The 21,771-nt window shown below is 37.3% G+C and overlaps 1 protein-coding gene across 1 annotated transcript in view; it reads left to right on the top strand.

The window, feature by feature from the left end:
• LOC140153472 (uncharacterized) overlaps positions 1-21,771 on the top strand; it is a 51,953-nt gene that overhangs the window by 12,557 nt on the left and 17,625 nt on the right. Inside the window, exons 2-12 of the mRNA XM_072176233.1 lie at positions 4,445-4,649; positions 5,264-5,424; positions 6,469-6,766; positions 7,612-7,697; positions 8,473-8,592; positions 10,184-10,301; positions 11,886-12,061; positions 13,203-13,448; positions 14,427-14,635; positions 16,586-16,723; positions 17,727-17,867. Of these exons, the coding sequence (XP_072032334.1) occupies positions 4,445-4,649; positions 5,264-5,424; positions 6,469-6,766; positions 7,612-7,697; positions 8,473-8,592; positions 10,184-10,301; positions 11,886-12,061; positions 13,203-13,448; positions 14,427-14,635; positions 16,586-16,723; positions 17,727-17,867 (1,898 nt within the window). The remainder of the gene's footprint in view (positions 1-4,444; positions 4,650-5,263; positions 5,425-6,468; positions 6,767-7,611; positions 7,698-8,472; positions 8,593-10,183; positions 10,302-11,885; positions 12,062-13,202; positions 13,449-14,426; positions 14,636-16,585; positions 16,724-17,726; positions 17,868-21,771) is intronic.

Below are 21,771 nucleotides of genomic sequence, written 5' to 3'. Positions count from 1 at the left end.
AAACTGTCAAAAGGGCATGAAACTTGGTGGATACAATCAACATTTGGAGTCTCATTTCAGGGTCACCAGGGGTCATCTGAGGTCAAATTAGTAACAACTGTCGGATGGGCATGACATTTGGTGGGTAGTCACCATTTAGAGCCCAATTTTTGGGAGGTCATTTCAGGGTCACCTGAGGTCATCCAGGGGTCATTTGAGGTCAAATTAGTAAAATCTGTTAACATTTAGAGTCAAATTTTTGGAAGGTCATTTCAGGGTCACCATGGGCCATCTGAGGTCAAATTAGTAACAATTGTCGTATGGGCATGAAACTTGGTGGGTACCAGAATGGTCGTCTGCAGATCCGTCGGATAACGCTTTTTCAATGGGAAATGAACTTTGCTGCTTGGATGATGTTACAATGAGGCTAGCATTTATTCCGTATTGAAAAGCGTGTTCCGACGGATCTGCACTCGACAGCCCTCGTACAGTCAACATTTGGAGTAAAATTTGTGGAAGGTCATTTCGGGTCACCAGTGGTCATCTAAGGTCAAATTAGTAAAAACTTTTGAACGGGCATGAAACTTTGTGGACTTTGTCAACATTTATAGCCAAATTTTGGGAAGGTCATTTTGGGGTCACCAGGGGTCATCTGAGGTCAAATTAGTAAAAACTTGTATGGGCATGAAACATGGTGATACCGTCAACATTTGGATTCAAATTTTTGGAAGGTCATTTTGGGGTCACCAGGGGTCATTTGAGGTCAAATTAATAACAACTGTCGGATGGGCATGCAACTTGGTGGGTACAGTCAACATTTGGAGTCAAATTTTTGGAAGGTCATTTTGGGGTCACTAGGGGTCATTTGAGGTCAAATTAGTAAAAACTGTCGGATGAGCATTAAACTTGGTGGGTACAGTCAACATTTGGAGTTACATTTTGGGAAGGTCATTTCAGGGTCACCTGAGGTTATCCAGGGGTCATTTAAAGTCAAATTAGTAAAAACTGTTATATGGGCATGAAACATGGTAGGTACAGTCAACATTTAGAGCCAAATGTTTGGAAGGTCATTCCAGGGTCACCATGGGTCATCTGAGGTCAATTTAGTAACAGCTGTCATATGGGTGTGAAACTGTGAGTACAGTCAACATTTGGAGTCAAATTTGTGGAAGATCATTTCGGGTCACCAGGGGTCATCTGAAGTCAAATTAGTAAAAACATTTGGACGGGCATGAAACTTGGTGGATGCAGTCAACATTTGCAGTCACATTTTTGGAAGGTCATTTTGGGGTCACCAGGGGTTATCTGAGGTCAAATGAGTAAAAACTGTTGGATAGGCATGAAACCTGGTGGGTACAGTCACTATTTAGAGCCAAAGTTTTGGAAGGCCATTTCAGGGTCACCTGGGGTCAACTGAGATCAAATTAGTATAAACTGTCGATAGGTATTAAACTTTGTGGGTACAGTCACTAATTAATTATAGCCAAAACCTTATTCAGACAACACTATTCTTGACATTGGCTTATGTATTTTGATACATTTTGATCAGTTTCGGTCCATTTGGACCCATTTCTATCCAATTCCACCAGATTCGATTCATGTCGCTAAATAGTAATTCCCTAAATTGATTGATGTATTCTTGTATGCTCTGCAAATGAGATAGCTACCAACCAACCAACCAGATGTACCCATTGAATGTGATCTGTCACATTGCAATTTTTGGAAGGTCATTTCGGGGTCACCGGGGGTCATCTGAGGTCAAATTAGTAAAAACTGTCGTATGGGTATGAAACTTGGTGGGTGCAGTCAACATTTGAAGCCAAATTTTGGGAAGGTCATTTTGGGGTCACCGGGGGTCATTTGAGGTCAAATTAGTAAAAACTGTCGTATGGGCATGAAACTTGGTGGGTACAGTCAACATTTAGAGCCAAATTTGGGGAAGGTCATTTCAGGGGTCACCAGGGTCATCTGAGATCAAATTAGTAGAAACTGTCAAAAGGGCATGAAACTTGGTGGATACAATCAACATTTGGAGTCTCATTTCAGGGTCACCAGGGGTCATCTGAGGTCAAATTAGTAACAACTGTCGGATGGGCATGACATTTGGTGGGTAGTCACCAGTTAGAGCCCAATTTTGGGAGGTCATTTCAGGGTCACCTGAGGTCATCCAGGGGTCATTTGAGGTCAAATTAGTAAAAACTGTTAACATTTAGAGCCAAATTTTTGGAAGGTCATTTCAGGGTCACCATGGGCCATCTGAGGTCAAATTAGTAACAATTGTCGTATGGGCATGAAACTTGGTGGGTACCAGAATGGTCGTCTGCAGATCCGTCGGATAACGCTTTTTCAATGGGAAATGAACTTTGCTGCTTGGATGATGTCACAATGAGGCTAGCATTTATTCCGTATTGAAAAGCGTGTTCCGACGGATCTGCACTCGACAGCCCTCGTACAGTCAACATTTGGAGTAAAATTTGTGGAAGGTCATTTCGGGTCACCAGTGGTCATCTAAGGTCAAATTAGTAAAAACTTTTGAACGGGCATGAAACTTTGTGGACTTTGTCAACATTTATAGCCAAATTTTGGGAAGGTCATTTTGGGGTCACCAGGGGTCATCTGAGGTCAAATTAGTAAAAACTTGTATGGGCATGAAACATGGTGATACCGTCAACATTTGGATTCAAATTTTTGGAAGGTCATTTTGGGGTCACCAGGGGTCATTTGAGGTCAAATTAATAACAACTGTCGGATGGGCATGCAACTTGGTGGGTACAGTCAACATTTGGAGTCAAATTTTTGGAAGGTCATTTTGGGGTCACTAGGGGTCATTTGAGGTCAAATTAGTAAAAACTGTCGGATGAGCATTAAACTTGGTGGGTACAGTCAACATTTGGAGTTACATTTTGGGAAGGTCATTTCAGGGTCACCTGAGGTTATCCAGGGGTCATTTAAAGTCAAATTAGTAAAAACTGTTATATGGGCATGAAACATGGTAGGTACAGTCAACATTTAGAGCCAAATGTTTGGAAGGTCATTCCAGGGTCACCATGGGTCATCTGAGGTCAATTTAGTAACAGCTGTCATATGGGTGTGAAACTGTGAGTACAGTCAACATTTGGAGTCAAATTTGTGGAAGATCATTTCGGTCACTAGGGTCATCTGAAGTCAAATTAGTAAAAACATTTGGACGGGCATGAAACTTGGTGGATGCAGTCAACATTTGCAGTCACATTTTGGGAAGGTCATTTTGGGGTCACCAGGGGTTATCTGAGGTCAAATGAGTAAAAACTGTTGGATAGGCATGAAACCTGGTGGGTACAGTCACTATTTAGAGCCAAAGTTTTGGAAGGCCATTTCAGGGTCACCTGGGGTCAACTGAGATCAAATTAGTATAAACTGTCGTATAGGTATTAAACTTTGTGGGTACAGTCACTAATTAATTATAGCCAAAACCTTATTCAGACAACACTATTCTTGACATTGGCTTATGTATTTTGATACATTTTGATCAGTTTCGGTCCATTTGGACCCATTTCTATCAATTCCACCAGATTCGATTCATGTCGCTAAATAGTAATTCCCTAAATTGATTGATGTATTCTTGTATGCTCTGCAAATGAGATAGCTACCAACCAACCAACCAGATGTACCCATTGAATGTGATCTGTCACATTGCACAATCGACTCAAGAACAATTACTTTCACTGTCACCAAAAAGCGCAGAGCCACAGCGCCATTGGTGCTCTTGTTAAGGGTTTATTCCCGGGGTTTTTTTAAACTTGCAAAAAAACAATTGACAGAACCTACCCCACCCTTTTCAGAATTTTCAGAATGTCCAAGTGGCACTCTTTCTAAAGCGTATATGTGTGGTACCATGAAACAGATTGTAGCGTATTGCCTTGTGAATTTATAGTCACCTAAAAAGTTGTTTTTGAGTCCAAATGCAATTATTTGAATATCGTGGCTCACCATTAAAAATTACAAAAAAGTATTAGCTGGAATTGCAGTTCAAACAAAAAAGGAAAGGAAAATAAAGCATATATATCAAAGCAAATTAAAGGTTTTTAAAAACAACAAAACAACACTTAATAAAATGGAGAATGGTTGGCACCAATCAAGATGAAATACATGTAAATGTTGTCATTTGTTGTTTTACGAATGATTCTTATTTCTCACAACATTAGATTGCTTTACAAAAAGAGGAAGCTTTCATCCATTTTACTCTTGAATGTTGTCAGCTCCAATATCTGTTATTTGGGGGTGCTGTTGGGCTATGCTGAGCCATTGTCACCAGACTGTGTCAGTTGGCTCAGAAGAGATTTGTACACAGTTGGTAGGTAGTACCTCCCGGCATTTGTTGTCATTTTGTTGTTTTGGTTTGGTTTCCAGCTTTCATCGATTTTTGAACAGTGGACATATGCACACTATTTTTAGTATATCTTGCATGATATGTTTATATCCACAGGGAAGTGATGGTAGCAAGACACTGCCTCTAAAGGAAGGTGATGTTAATGTGATTAAGATAGAAGTGTCGGCAGAAGATGGTACTACCAAGGTATACCAGATTCATGCCAAGAGACTCTCAGCTAAAGATGCCTCACTTACAGCAATTCAACTCTCAGCTGGATCACTGCAGCCGGAGTTTAACAGTGAGATACTGGAATATACTAGTAAGTGTCAAGAAATTTTAAGATTATGTAGGGCTGTTAAGACCCCATTTTTCAGCATCGCTGTCCCCCAAAGACCCCATGGATATTTTTTTACGAATACATGAATTTGTCACCCAAAGACCTGCTATTTTTCCATTTGATCTTGTCACCCAAAGACCCTTATTTTTCAATTTGAACTTTCATTTATCACTGATTTTGTTACTTATTTGGAAAAAAAACAAAGAAATTTGAAGCCATTTAGAACTAGAAATTCGATGTTCCGAGGTTTCTGCTGCGTTGTTTCGGCTCTCACCCAAAGGTTCCATTTATAAAAAGGTCATGTTCTCAACCAATGACCCCATATTTTTTACATTTTGCTCTCACTGAATGCTAAAAATCATGCTCTCACCTGGCCCCATATTTTTCACAGTTTGCTCTCGAATGCCCCTTACTGCGAAAGTGCCAGCCCTACAAAAATCATGCTCTCACTCAATGACCCTATATTTTTTACATTTTGCTCTCACCAAATGCCCCTTACTGCGAAAGTGCCAGCCCTACACATATATCCATTTCATATTGAATTTCCCCCGAACTCTTTCACCTGACTGGATTACTGTTGTGTTATATAATTTCAGGTATTGTCCCAAGTTGCTGTAGTTCCATTAAGGTGACACCCAAAGCCCCTGACAAGAAAACTGGAGTCAAGGTATGCAGTGGTGATCCAGAGGTCAGTCTAAATGTGGGAGATACTGCTGTGGATATTGAAGTCACATCTGCGGACGGCTCCAACAAACAGGTAACTTAGGGGCTGTGTAGTACAGGCAAAATCAAAAGAGCCATTATTTAGTGTTATAATAATGTGAGGTATAATAGTGGTACACTTTGTTAAAGAAAATTGAATATTATATTTCTCCTCTTGTGTTAATTGAAACTGTATGAGGGTCATTCAAAAAGTTCTACCTCCACCGTCATATCTCAGCTTCAGAAAATACAGGTAAATTAAGTAATTCTTCACCAAACTTGAACATACCTGTTGCGTCCATGTAGCATACTAAGTGTGTATGCAATGTAAAGCGTGTGCATGCTTTCTTCTGTACCACGCTATGATCATATGTGTTTATCACGGAGCCACCAGCATTACGAGTGTTCGAGCTTGGCCAAGAATGACTTTATTTACCTGTAGTAGCCCTTTCATATTTATAACGTACATTACGGTTTGTTACCTGGAGAGATTTGATCATGTCTCACCTCCTTTTTCAACCAAAACGACAGTAATAACTCTTGTAGTGAGGGATCAACATTTAACCACAAATTGCCTCAGGCAAAACTCACTTCCTGGGAAGTAATGCAGAATACTGTAGAACTCTACAAGCATATTGGGAAGCATAATGTGCCTCTAAACGAGGTTCATTATGACGAAAGGCCAATACCCTCCCCAAAAACATTACAACGTCAGTCTTACAATAATACGTGTTTGTACAGCCGCCTGTATCAGTAATATAGTTGTTAAAATTCCAAATAATGTTCTTGTGGAGAGTGTCTGCTTCTTGTCTCTCTCATCAAAAACGCCTCGTTTAGAGGCATATGCTTGTAGATGGAATTTTACGGTATTTGAAAATTTGAAAATAGCAAGTGGCAAAAAAGTGATTGGACATCTTTTTAGCATTTTAAGCTCTGAAAAAGAAATTAAGATTGAGTCATTGTATATGCCCGTTTTATATGGTCCCCAAGCAGATTCTCATACTCTGAAAGACCATCAGACATAACAGTAAAAATTGGATGCTGATATAATTTTTTAAAGTTATTAAGCTATCATGTTTTGTATGTGTTTTGTTTTCAGGTGTACACAATTAATGTAACACGTAAATGGCTCAGTAGATTAGTTAGCTTCACAGATCCTACTCTAGCTATGAAGTATGAGTGTCCTATAACTCTGGGTCCATTCTACAAACCTGTGAGTATCAAGGGATCTGATCCTAAGCACATCTTCACAGAGCCTCTTATTGATGAAATGACAAGGACATCCAAGCAAGATCCTCTTGATGGGACACCTCTGGAGACTGAGTGGAAGAACTGTGAATCAGGACTTGATGCTGAAATGTCTGCAGCTATTGTACAGTGTATATATCAGTATGCAGGTAGGGTTTTGACTATGTAGGCTACTTAAGTTCAGAGTGATGATCAGGAATACAAAGTATACTGGATAGAGTTAATCATAATTATATGGTTGCACATTGCAATCTGGAATTATAAAGCAACTTTTAAAACACTGATTTCAGCCATTATTTAGGAACTGACCACCTTCAAAATCATTATGAAATCCATTATTGTTATGTTTTGTTGACCTTCCTCAGGTATGGGGATGTGCCGCCCAAATGGGTAGGTTTTCCACAAAAAATCCTTAGACATGGGTCTCTGTTTTGAAGTAAAAATTCTTAGACATGGGTTTCCTTTTTAAATTTTCCATGCTACGTGTGAAAAACATGTTGCTTTTACTATTTTCAAGCTGCAATTGGTCCTTATTTTCTGAAAATCCTTAGATATGGGTCCCAATTTTCAGAAAATCCTTAGACATGGGTCCCTATTTTTGGTGAAATTACCCTTGAAATATGGTAAGGGTTCGAGAGCTTGGGCATACGCACACCCCCAAAAAAATAATCCAAGTTACCCCCCCCCCCAACTAATAGGTAGGGAGCAAACCTTATTTTAAAATGAGTGGTGGAAGTTTATCTTGACTATCCCAAATTTGATCCTGAGGACCTCTTGAGCTATTCCAGTTGATATCCATACACAGATGTTACACCCCTATGGAAGACATGAACTTAATCTTCCACAGGGAGTATAAATTTCAAATGGGATTACCTGAATAGGTGACTCCATTTGAAATTTACACCCCCTGTGTGGGAGATGGTATTAAGAGTAAATTTTAGGAACAGGTGCGTACTGCATGTAAAGGTAATGTTTGATATTTTGTTATTTGCAGGCTGTCAAGAGAAGGTTAAGTATGGTGAACTCAGTGCCCATGCTAAGAAGTGCAGCCATAGGCCCAAATTAGACGATGATGTTGCTGTGAGTATAGTTTTGTACACTTGTAAACAGAAAGAAGTTTTGATTAAACTTGAAGGTACCATAAAAGTGTGGGAAATATTTTGTCACAAGTTTATCATTAATTCTGGCACTCATACATTATGGTACGTACTGAGTGCTACCAAAAAGACCCTTAATTTGAGTCCACTGTCACCCTGAAATCCCTTATTTCACCATTATTTTCTAATCGACCCATGTTTCAAGGCTTCACATGATAAGACCCATTGTTAAAGCAGATATATAATATAGCGCAGTGATTCTGAAAATAATTTTGAGCTATTTGACAAAATCTGTCTCTGCTCTTTTTTGATCAAATACACCTATTTATAATATGCACTGATTTATTCATGGAAAATAACGTTTTGTTCTGAGGATGTTAATCCTGACAAAAGCTGGCATGTTTTAAGCTTGCACAACAGTGAACCTTTTGATGCCTTCACATGGTAGAATGAAGATCCACTGTTAAAGCAGATATATAGCCCAGTGATCCTGAAATAATTTTGAGCTAGTTTAACTGAGTTCAGCTTGCCAAGCTCTCAAATTTGCTACAATTGTGCACTTTGTGATAAAAGCATTATAGGTTTCCACACAATAAGTGTATGGTCGCAAATCCAAAATGCCTCCACATCTTAAAATGAACCTTGGATCATGTATTTCATGTGTGGATATTCTCATGCCTTTATCACAAAATGCACAATGCTTCGGCTTAGCAACTGTACTATATGACCTATACATTATTTTTTACTTTCTTTCACAGGGAGAATGTGATACTTGCAAAGATTGTAGCAGAAAACTACTGAAAAGTGAAGGAGATTGGCACAAAGCTTCAATGTGTACCAGTAAATTTACTAACAGAGAGATAAAACATTCTGTAAAAGTAAGACAATACTAGTTTAATGTGGTGCTACACCCCCTGATAAATTTTGTGACTAATTTTGCATTTTTCTCAAAAAATAACTACACACTGGTTACAAAAGTATAGGGGCAAGGAATCCAATTACTTCACTGAAATTTCAGTGATTCAAGACAATTGGTTCATTTATATGTTCAGAAATGAGGAACATTCTAGCGGTACCTCTTTTCTTATCATAAATAACATACCGCTTGTCTTGAGTCACTGAAATTCCAGTGTAGTAACTGGATTCCTTACCCCTATAATATACATAACTTTTGTTATCAGTGTGTTATAATTTTTTGAGAAAAATGCCGAAATAGTCACAAATTTATCAAGGGGTGTAGTACCACCTTAACTCTCTTCACGCGGGTGTCGACTGCAGACGACAAGTTTCAAATTTTTTTTAAAAATTCAAAAATTTCATAAATGTAAATTTTCATGACCATATTTGGAATCAGCATGAAAATTGCATTAAATTGAGTACTAACAAGCCTAGTATTGATCCAGTAGCTTATCTTGATATTTTGAAAAATATTTCAAAAGTTTAACTTTTTCCATTGAATGCAGAGCATTAATAAATCATAATCCAAATACAGTTATTGCAGCAAAGTTACATCTGCAGGATAACTAACTTGCAAAATAATTTTGTGATTTTTAAATGTAACCTTCAAAAACTATAACTTCTGATGAACCAAAGTGTCAAAAATAAGAAAAAGTAAATTGGCAACATAATGACCAAGTATCATAATCCAAATACAGTTATTGCAGCAAAGTTACATCTGCAGGATAACTAACATGCAAAATAATTTTGTGATTTTTAAATGTAACCTTCAAAAACTATAACTTCTGATGAACCAAAGTGTCAAAAATAAGAAAAAGTAAATTGGCAACATAATGACCAAGTATCATCATTGGCACAGAGACCTGGCTTAACAGTACCGGCTGTAGCTCCGAGATATTTCCACCATCGTATGAAGTCATCCGTAAAGATCGTAAGGATGGATACAGAGGTGTTTTACTTGCTGTCTGAAAAGATTATGTGTTTGACCGTATAGAAACCGATGAAGACATTGAGTCAAATTTTGCGAAGCTTACCCTTGACAAAAACACTGTTCTCATTGTGGAACAACAATTCCAAGTACTTGGAAAAAATGTGCTCCCATGTTGAAGAAATTGCCACCAAATTTCGCAGTGCTGTTGTATGGATCAGTAGTGATCTGAATCTCCCGGACATCAACTGGTCTACTCAAACGATTGATGTACATCAGTACCCAGTCAGTCTTAATCAGCATTTCTTGGACAAATGTCCAATTTTTAGAAAATAAACTCAACATGTCAGCATATTCTCAAAAAGTAGAATTCAGTTGAAATGGGTCAATCTCATGCTCTCTCTATGCTCTTGAAGCTTTAGATAGACCTGTGAGACTGAGCTAGTGAAATTACCCAAAGTACTCCCTCCATACCACAATTGGTGTTGTGAGTATTAAGTGAGTAGGTATTGAATTTGTCAGGTAAGTCTTTCCTGGACTTTGTATGTCTTATCACAGTTTTACATGTGTTTTGTGGTTTACAGGAACACAGTTGGGAGAAGAAGTTCAGCGGTCAAGGTGTTGGTGAAACAAATATTGACAAGCTGGTAACTGAAGCCAAGAAACACATAAAAGATTACAGGGATAATCTACCAAAACATGGTAAGTTATAATCTTTGTGATAAATCGTAAGCAATAGCAACGTTGAAGTATTTGCAGCTGAAGTCCATACCTTGGTAAAGCTATAATTAACCTACAAAGCCAGAATCCAAAGTTTCACTCCTGGACAATCTGCATTAAAGTCATTTTCCAGAAAACTTTGGCATAGTTTCTCCAGAGCATTGTGCTTCAGACTAAACTATTGAAGTTGGGATATACATGGCAATACAGGCTGATTTAACCCTAACACTCCAGGCCTACTCCAGGAAAGAAGGAAGGAAGAAGAATAGAAAACTTTTGTGTGATTTTGGAACAGGGACCCCTCGGATGCCAGGCACATGCACGGTCATACCTTGCTGCAGGGTCTACCTTGGCCAGCCAAGCTTTCCGTGCCCATATGTGATGCGATCAAGCAAAATGAGTCCGATGTCAAACAAAATCAAAATTCAGTTTTCAATCTCATTATATGAGACATTCTCAGCGCTTTATTTTGCTGAAACCCCCATCATAATTAGACTTATGGTTCCAGAGATATGGTCCTTTTAGTGCTGCTCAGAACAATAGAATACAAAGGAAGTTGAATACTATTATTGATTATATCTCAAAATCAATATTTCCGACATCGGACTCATTTTGCTTGATCGCATCACATATGACTGTTCACTTGATGATGCAATCATATCACATGGGATACCCATGCTTGCAGATGATTTGTGAATTGAGGTTTTTTGTAGTTTGGTTTGATTAGGGTTAATGCACTGGAGTTCAGTGGCTATATTCATAAACCATAGCTAAGAATTTCCCTCAAATCACACAAAATATTTAAACAAATCTTTAGTTGAATCTCTTACCTAATGGCATTTTAGACTTACTGTTACAAGGGAAGCCATAAAAGAAGTTTACACAAATATTAAATGTGACCGTGCAGCATTTTTTTTTTTTTTTAGCCAATCACCCATACTTTGATCATCTCATAATATGATAATAGGTGAAGATTTTTTTTGTTACTATCACCTTGGGCTTGTGTACATTCTCAAAAGCACACAACAGGCAGTCATGCAATACCCATATAGTTGCTGGTGCTGCGCCCAACTACATGTAGTAGCGTAGCCAGGATTTTAGGGGGAGGGCAAAGTCAAATTGTCATCCTCATTTGTTAATTTTTTGTCCCATTTTAAGTCATTTTAATGATACTTTATACTAATGAGTGAATGTTCTTAGTCATCCAGTAGTTTCAAACAGAGTTTTGGAATTAAATCTAATACTGGAACATACTTTTTGCAACTGACGTAGCATCTGGAACCACCAGACTTCATCAAGCAACTGACCCGTTGGGCTGGTCACAACCTAGCCGTCTATCACATTACCAGCCCAACGGGTCAGTTGCCTGATGAAGTCTGGTGGTTCCAGATGCAACGTCAGTTGCAAAAAAGTAAGTTCCAGTATTAGATTTAATTCCAAAACTCTGATACTTTATACTCTTTGCCATCCTCATTTTATCCCTGAAAAATTTCTGTGCCCCCTCAACAACATATAATGAACTCCTTCAAAGTTAACTTGTTTGTGTATTATTTTGTTTTCTTACAGGTCAAGCAGGCAGATTTCAAGATGGGAAATCTCCTTTGGATTTACTGAACACTGCTGCTATCAACATTGCTTGTGCCATCAAGAAAGATGCAAAGAAAGCTGAACTTCATTTCCAACTTGGACTGATACTAGAAGAGCATTATTATGCACAAGATATGTTCGGGCTCAAGAAAGATGTAAGCTTATGATCTTGATCTAAGAAATAGTCAATAAATAAACAGCTCAGAGATATCACCCACTGCTTTATATTTGCCCCGTAAGGGACCATTCTATATTTATGGTGGGGAGATTGGGGTTTTTAAAGAGGGAATCCGAATTGGGGGGGGAGGGGGGCTTGAAGGAGGAATCTGAATTGTTTACTTGAACCATGAGGGGGAAATGTTAAGTTTTAAATGGAGAAAACAAGGGGGAATCTGAAACTCTCACACCCCCGGTGTAAATATTGAATTATAGGTTAATGAATGCATATTACTTGTTGGGAGATAAATTAGGCAAAATAATGCACACATGCTGATGTTGATGCATCTAATACACGAGCCCGAAGAAGGGAGTGCAGTAGACGAGTCATTAACCTATTTCATATGTGATTTTTATAACAAAATTATCACTAAATATATTGGAAAATAGAACCAAATATAAATGCTTCAACCCGCCTGAAAAATGAATCAAGCCGACCCGAACGTGTACGAAAGCATTTTTAGATATAGATGTTTTCTTGATACATGAGATAGATAACTTGGGAGCAGTTCCTGTTGCATAATATTTCATGTAAGTTGGCTAAATGCACTGACTATAGATTGCAACCCTAAGGGGCTGTGCAATAATTATGAGCCCTGGGGGCAAAATTGGTACAGGCAAAGATTTTTTGGCAGGCCAAGAAGGGGGAAAGGAATTTTCGTAGGCCGAGGGAGGGAAGGAATTTTTGACACACATTTACAGGGCACCTTTTAAATAACACGCTCTAAAAAGGCTTAGAAAAACACTACAAACATTCAAATGTGCAAAATTGGGCTGCTCGCTACGCTTGCATTATATATCTAGACCATTTAAAGTTTGCAAATTGGGAACCCAAAAAGGGGGTCCAAGATTTTTGGAAGGCCGAGGGGGAGGGGCAAGCAATTAATTGGCAGGCCAGGGGGGGGGGAAGACATTTTGGCATGTCATTTAAATATTCCCCCAGGCTCATAATTATTTGCACAGCCCCTAAATGATATAGTAAAAATTTGGATAAAGTAAGCTCTCATGGGTTTAACTAATAGTAGTGCATCATCAAATTAACTTATTTTGAAGACATTTTCCTCTTTGTTTAATTTCTAGGATGCTGATTTAGATGACAATTTTGGAGGTTTGACTATTGGTACAGGTCAATCAGCTAAGGATAGCAGTAAAGAGGATGATATCCAAGCCATTTGTGAACAGAGAGGAGCAGGAGCTAATGCTCCTTTATCACGTCAACTACAAGCCATAGATGAAGAATATAAGTATTTGTTGGATCAGGGACAATCAGGCAAGGCAGACTATGTACAGAACTTGTACATCTGGAAATCGAAACAGGCAACACAGGTACCTACTGTAATATGATTAAATTTTAAACTGTAAGCATATCCTGAATTTTGCCACATAAATGGTTATTATGAGCACGATAGGTCCCTAGAGAACTAATGTGTCAATCGATTTGTGCACTTGTTTACTTTTTTCAATATATATCGTAACCACATGAGAACTACCTGCCAATTGGCCAAAAAGAAGTTTTCATTATCAACTGGCCCAATCAGCAACATTGTTAGAATAATTTCACCACACACACACAACAAATTGGGGTGAATTATTTGCAAAGCTCCATTCTGATTGGTGATTAAAGAGAAGATATCATGTAATTGACCAATTGGAGGCAATGTTAGATCGGCAGGTAGTGCTCAGGGGTTAAATTGGAAAACTATTGAAAACTTGTGAAGGAATGAATAATAGATTAATTCTGAGCAAGCAGACCTGTCAAATGCAACTTGATTCAATATATAATTGAAATGTTTCATCAGTGATGCACCACAGCATCACCATATTCTAATAACTATTATGATAACTGCATAATAGAGGTTATCCATGTTCTATAAGTTGCATATCCTACAGGCGACTGCTATACCTTGTTTAGGACTTTCAAAAGAAGTACCTACATGTGCAACCATGACTGCTTCAAAATAGCCCGCCAAAGTCATGCAGGTAATTCTGAGGTCGTGCATTGAATTGGTTTGAATGAGGAATACTACGGGAATCAGCGCCTTTTGTTAGAAGTCACGCATGAGTAAAGTGGATAACCTCTATTCCTGTTGAACATGCTGAATGGTATCCCACTGGTCAAATACACATATATTTTCACCATTCTTTGGATATGACAGTATAACTGATTATGATAACATGATTGGGTAATGGCTTGGGTAGATGTACATGACAGTGAGGAGTTAGGAGCAACAAACTCCTTGGCTGAATCCCGGGGGCTGAATTCATTGATCTATATGCAATGATAAAATCTTGTGATATTTTCAGGATGGTAAAGCAGCTCAAGCAGCAGCAGATCAAGAGACTCCACTAGGCCAAGCTTATCTTAAATATCTGGATGCTTTATCACTGGACCAAAATAATGTGCTCTATAACATCCATGTTGGCAGACTAACGCTACTACAAGGCAACACAGATGATGCAATAGAAAGACTGCAGCTGGCAGTTGGTTTAAAACCTACCTTTATTTTGGCAAGGTGAGTGTAAAGTTTCTTTCACAACAACTGATTTTTCTTTGCCTCGTCTGTCCCCTCAATCTCATACTGTTTCTCTTGAGTAGATCGTTTGTCTAGATAGTTATGTGTAAAGATGTCACAAAACTGAATTTAGCAAAAGGATATGAACCACATATGTGCATTAATGGGAGCCCGGATATGAATTGAACTGGAGCTGCTTTACCATCCTGAAAATATCACAAGATATTATCATTGCATATAGATCAATGGCGAGTTGAATATCATTCATGGCAAGTGCAGTATATTCTCATACAACCCGAAATAAAGCCACCCAATATTATTATTATTTTATAATAATTATGTAGCTTTTTCTATGCGCTTTGAGTACCAAAGTATCAAACTAAACATGCTGGTGCCATTTGGAATCCAGTCGTTTAGTGTAATCATTTTCATCGTGTTTGCTGGCGGTACAAAACAACAAACTGCTTAAAGGGGCATTTCGTGATCCACAGCCTCATCCCCCACTTTTCCCAAAAAAAAGTTGAGATTTTTACACCACTAGATACCTCTGGCTACATAATGTTTATGTACCAAATATTTCTTGCAGATTAATTCGTTTAGCAAAAATATATCGCTAAATTTGAATTTCGTTCTGGTGCACCAGAACGAAATTACAACACATTGTCTATGGAGCATCCCAGCAAACACAAAACGTTTTCGACATCATTTGCAAAAGGTTATAAAAGGTTGTTAGACAACGTTTAAATGTCGGGTTATATAAAGGGTATATTAAGGGTATAAAACGTTTTTATAACATTAAAAAACATTTCTTGATAATAAACTGCTCAGCAAACACAAAATGTTTTATAGAAAACGTTTGAATGTCGGGTTATATAAAGGGTATAAAAACGTTTTTATAACGTTCCAAAAACATTTTTGAAAACTTGATACAAAACATTCTAAACAGAATGTTATTTTGGGGTTGACAAAATATTTTTCGGAAAATGTTTGCCCAAAATATTTGCAATAACATTTTAAAAACGTTTTCATGACCTTTATATAACCCGACATTTAAATGTCATTAAAACGTTTTGAAAAATACATTTTAAGAACATTTGGAAAAAAAAAAAAAAAAAATAGTTTACAATAACATTTTGAAAACATTTTGTTGTAGTGTGTTTTTATACTATCCGTTTTAAAACGTTTTCATGACCTTTATATAACCCGACATTTTAATGTTATTAAAACGTTTTACCGAAACCAAACGCCAAAATATAACTTATTTAAAACGTTTTTAAAACGTTTTTGTGTTTGCTGGGTGTAATACACATAATCATGCATAACTCACAAACGCAAAATCGGAATCAACTAAAATTTTAGAAATAAGCTTTTTTCGTGGATATCTATTGAAAAATGCCGTAAAAGGAGGATGCTAGGATCACGAAATCCTCCTTTAACTCAATCAATTATGCCTGCTTTGGTCTCTCCGCATGCGAGGTATGCCACGTAATGCACTACAAGTGCACGCCTATTCAGTATTAAAATATCGTGCACGGTGTTACCATGGAGTATTAAAAATTTGTGATGTAGCTAAAAGCTTCGTATTATATAATAATGGATGATCTTTGAGTTGTTTTCTGGTGCAGATTCTAGGCTACAAAGAATTAATGTTTTTATGGGGGAATACATTTGATCAATTTTATCCACAAAAATCATCTTGTCCATTAAGTATTGCTCATAACCACCCCAGTGCAACCTAGTTTCTAGAATATTTTGATAAATATGGGGCAGGCTTGTACCTGTGTCATTATCAAAGGAATAGGCCTACATTAAAAGTTGAAACTGAACTGAATCAAACAAGGAAATATTTACCTGGCTAATGTTCATTTTGCTAGTTTACATTACTTAACAGTAATGAGTAAAGCATTGATATATCCTAGCTAAATTGACAATTTGGTTTACTTTGGTCAGATTTTATCTAGGACTTGCACTGGCCCTCCAAAAAGATGGAGCTGGGAGTCGAAGCAAGGAGGCAGCTGTATATCTACATGATGGTGTACAACATGTATTGCAACTTGGCACAGCAGAAGCTGAAAATGACAAGGACAGGTAAAAATAATAGGATTTATTGAACATATGGTGAAAATACTGACTGCAGGTTCAAGCACTGCTCTACATGATTTTGTTATAATAGGAATAAATGTTATTAAAACGTGTACTCAAATCTCAAGTATAATTGCCGTATACAAGATATACATGTCCAATTAAATACTTCTGCTGACATGTATGTCCAATTCAACAACTCTTCCTATGCCTTTGTACAGGAGCCAATCGTTGTTAATCCGTGATGAATCCACACTTTTCCAGTAGTGTATACGCGAACGCAAGGTTACACGTACGTGTGAGCGCGTAAAATTTGTCATGCCTGGAACCTATGCATAAACACTTTCTTTTAAAATATTAAAATATGTTATTAAAGTAACAGCTAAACATTACCGCTTTATTGTTTAGTTTTATTGCTGATTACAACAGAGAAATCATCGATCTTCGTGTAAGGTTGAGTGGCAAACGTATATTCCGAATGAAAGAATCATGTGAACTAGACGATCTTTAGCTTGTTTCGTTGTTGAAAGGATTCAATCATGTTTCACCGTTGTTCATCACCGATTAACAACTTCGCGTCAGCAGCGTCTGCATGGTTTACTTCATGCGAGGGCAGCTTTGCGAAGTAAACCACGCAGACGACGTGGACGCATCGTTGTTAATCGGTGATGAACAACGGTGAAACATGATTGAATCCCTAATTAAATACTTGTGCTGACTACAAGCAGATTGCTTGAGCAGCGAATCAGTGGCAAGAAAAAAGTACACACATCTTGTTAAAGGATCTGGGCTTGTTATTTTATAATGAAGTGTTGTTGTAAAGTGTCACAGCAAAGTGGACCATTTTGTCACTACACATTAACATGTCATATTGTACAGGTGCACCTACATTTTACAGCTAGTAATAGGGGAGCACTGTTTGTTAAACAAATAAACCTGCAATAACTCCACTAAAATAAGTTGGTTTTGTGTTTGTTTCATTGCTTGATTTTGTTTTGTTTTTCATCAGTTCAAAAGAATTCTGTCTCCATGCTGAAGATTTATGGAGACAATCCAATGTCCAGATGCTACGAGGATGTGTCCAGCTGGGTGGTCTGCTGAAGAAGGTACCTCAAGACAAATACATGACTGTACAAGATGTCTATCACAGGTAAATCTGCAGCTTTGGAATAATTGATGAGCTGCACTTTTCAAGATTTTTTTTAATCGGACCATGTTTGGTTAATATTAACACTTTATATTTAACATTAATTTGAAGATTAATTAGTAGAAGCAGTAAAACTCAGGACAACTGTCAATATAATAAACTGAGTGAAAAAATTAGAACTGTTTGGATTTGAAGTAGTATGCCCTCACAATTGCATACAGTCTGTATCACCATCATTGGTACCCATCAGTTTTGATACTTAGGGCATGTTCACATATGAATTATTTACCCGGGACCCGAGTTAATCCGGGTTGTACCCGGGTCCCGGGTTCAAAAAATCTCTGTTCACACTATACCCACTCTCATGAAGAAAATTGACCGGGTTGATTATTTTACCTAAGCCTACTGATGATGCAGGCGTATAGGCCTACATATTCTGTCATTGCCGGTATATATAACAGGCTCCCGCCTAACTATGCTAATTTTTTAAATTTTATTTTCTAATTCCACCTTATGTAATTTATCTAGTTGCTTCTGTTTTGGGTTAAAACTCACAAACATAATTGTTACTTCTTGATTCGATAATACTAGTAATTTGTTTGCATGAAAATAACTTTCTTATCTCAGGAATAGATGTTTATTGATTTTATTGGCAAAGAACTGAATCATCCTTTTCCCAGTGCAGACAGACACAATAGAAATGGGGTGATAATGGTTGCGCTTTACTTCTAGTAATGCGGTCAAACAGTGAATTTCTGTTCACACTACAATTGACCAGGTCATACCCGGTTTGACCCGGTTTTAACCTACTCTTTCCTAGGTTGAAAAAAAAAAATTGACCGGTCGATTTTTTTGAGGTTTTTTCCTGTTCACACTTATAACCAACCCGGGTCTAACCCGGGTTGTACCCAGGACCCAGGGCAAAACAGGCATAGTGTGAACACGACCTTATTGAAAAGCCTGTATCTTCCAAAGGCAACATATCGAGGGTTCAGAACCAGAAATCCTTAAGGGGGTACTACACCCCTCTATAAATTTGTGTCTATTTTTGCATGTTTCTCAAAAACTAATAACACAGTGGTAAAAAAAAGTTATGTATATTATAGGGGCAAGGAATCCAATTACTACACTGGAATTTCAGTGACCCAAGACAAGCGGTTTGTTATTTATGATAAAAAAGAGGTACCGCTAGAATGTACCTTGTTTCCTATCATATATACTGAACCGCTTGTCTTGAGTCACTGAAATTTCAGTGTAGTAGTTGGTTTCTTGCCCCAATAATATACATAACTTTGTTACCAGTGTGTTATTATTTTTGAGAAAATGCAAAAATAGTCCCAAATTTACCACAGGGGTGTAGTACCCCCTTAACTCACTTTTTGGCCATTTTGAGATTTTGGTACCAAAATAATCGCCTGCGCCCACAGATTCTTGCAATCATAAAACTTAAACCCAATCAAACTTCATATTGCAGATATAACACAATTCTACTTAGCCAATTGCAGTTAGCCAGTGAGTTGAGGTTTTCTAGCCTGAACTCAATTTGGTCAAACACTGAGATAAGTCTTTCTGACCTGCACAATTATATGTACCGTACATTCCAAAGATGACACAATTTAAAGGAGTATTTCGTGATCCTAGCATCCTCTTTTTATGACATTTTTCAGTAGATATCCACGAAAAAAGCTTATTCCCAAAAAGTTGATTCCGATTTTGCGTTTGCGAGTTATGCATGATTATGTGTATTACACTGCTCCATAGACAATGTGTTGTATACCAGAACGAAATTCAAATTTCACGATATCTTTGGTAAACGGATAATGTGCAAGAAATTTTTTGTACATAAACATTATGTAGCCAGAGGTTTCCAGTGATATAAAAATCTCAACTTTCTTTGAGAAAAGTGGGGGGGGGGATGATGCTGTGGATCACGAAATGCCCTTTTAAGCTTCATGTCACTGGAGGTTAACAATTATGTTGAAATATTGCACACAATTGACACTAATCCATCTTTAAGTACATTTTTTGAATATAGTTACAGAACTGCAATAGATTATTGAATGGTTATTGGCTTAAATTGTAAAGAGATCATAATAACATATTCCATTCACCATTGACAACATTGAAAGTTAGAAGCCGTAACTCAGAAATTATAGATTTCAGTTAGCACCAGAAAGACGTAACTCAGCACTTAAAGGAATTCTAAAGAGTATCTTAAATTCCACTATTCTTCACCATAATTTACATTTGTGACCGTACATCACAAAATGCTCGTAAAGTCGGCAAATTGTATTCTGAGTTACAGTGCAAAATGTGCATAAAGGTTGTATACATATGTACCTCGATTTGGTGCGACATGTTTCTCATTTTGCCAGTGCCAGTCAAACACCATTTAAACCAATCATTAATCCTATTGTTGAAGAGGATAATAAGCTTAAACTATGTATAGAATTCATAAATACCTTTTGTCTTTGTTTGCTTTGGCTAAAGTGAAATCCTGGTGGTGGGATAATCAACAATTAACAATGAGAGGACATTCCTGAAGCTTGTTGACATATGGGAATGATATGAAGTGACTGCCAATTATGACTGTTTGATATTTATTACCAGCAATGTGGAAAAATAAACATATGTAGCACCAAAATAAGGTACCTTTTGCTGAAGGAGCAAAGTGCAACAAACCATAACTCCGCTTCTGGATATGTTTTGAAGTCAAATGATATCATTTTGAAGCTTATGATATATATTTTTAAACACAAAATAAAACAAAATTTACCGGAGGCTGACTTTACGAGCATTTCGTCATGGACGGTCACATTTGTTATAATAAATAGGATACAACTTTCAGTTATCATAGTACCAAATTTGAGTTAAATTAAACCAGACACTTACGAGCAAATTTTTTCTACGTTGACAAACTATTGGACACGTCATCTCTTGGATTTTGCTCCAAGTCTGGGAGATAGAAGCTATTGGGCCCCAATGCAAAAAAAATATTTTAAAAATTCAGCATTCCTTTGTTGCCATGGTAACAGGCCTACCTTGTTTTTGTTGATTTTAGGTTAAAAAACACCATAATTTCTCTGATTTCACTCGTGAAAAAGTACAAACTTTGCAAAAACCGCACATAAAGGTGGTAGATATTTTGCCCAAACGGACTTCACAGTTGAGTAACCCTAGCAATTGTCTTACAATTACCCAATTTTAATAAGTCAGTGTTGCCAGATTGATACCCTGTTGCCACGTTGAAATTTCACATTTTCAGAAGTTGAAAAAACAAGAATTTTCATGGTCAACTTTAAGTTCTTACACCCGCCCTCGAGGTAAATTATTTTTCTTCATTCTTGGTAAATATAACAATGACATTATGCCCTTTCAGGTGATAGAAGAAAAACTTTGGGCATATACAGAATTACGGCATCACGTGGCGTGTAAATAATGCTTGATCTGATTCATTAGAAAAACATGCTAAATACATCTGCCTGATCCAATCGTAGTAATGCTGGAGTTTGAATGTAGAGTTTTGTTGCCCAAATTACATCTGAGATACTTTTAAAACCCAACCATGTTTATCAAAACAAAATGGATGACTTTAAGGTATATACTCCTGGTCATAAAAACTCCCCATCTTGCACTACTTACATGAAAATGTTAATGGTGTTGCATTAGACCAGTTAAAAATGAGGGAAGCCCCACTAAGAAAAGGAGAGATTCTCATATGGTTTTTCTAGACCAGTTTTGCATGGGGAACAAGTATGAGGTAAGAGTATGTAACCTGAGAATTTTAATGTGAGGGCGCTTTTTTCAAAATGGCCACCAAATTCCAATGTAAAGCAATTATACGGTTAAAATCAGGTAATAGGTATAATTGACAACAATTTGGATTAGTATTGATGGCAGTAATGTA

Source organism: Amphiura filiformis, chromosome 5, assembly GCF_039555335.1.
Source record: "Amphiura filiformis chromosome 5, Afil_fr2py, whole genome shotgun sequence".
Lineage (NCBI taxonomy): Eukaryota > Metazoa > Echinodermata > Ophiuroidea > Amphilepidida > Amphiuridae > Amphiura > Amphiura filiformis.
The sequence above is the reverse complement of the archived record's forward strand: the minus strand, read 5'-3'. Positions and strand labels throughout refer to the sequence as shown.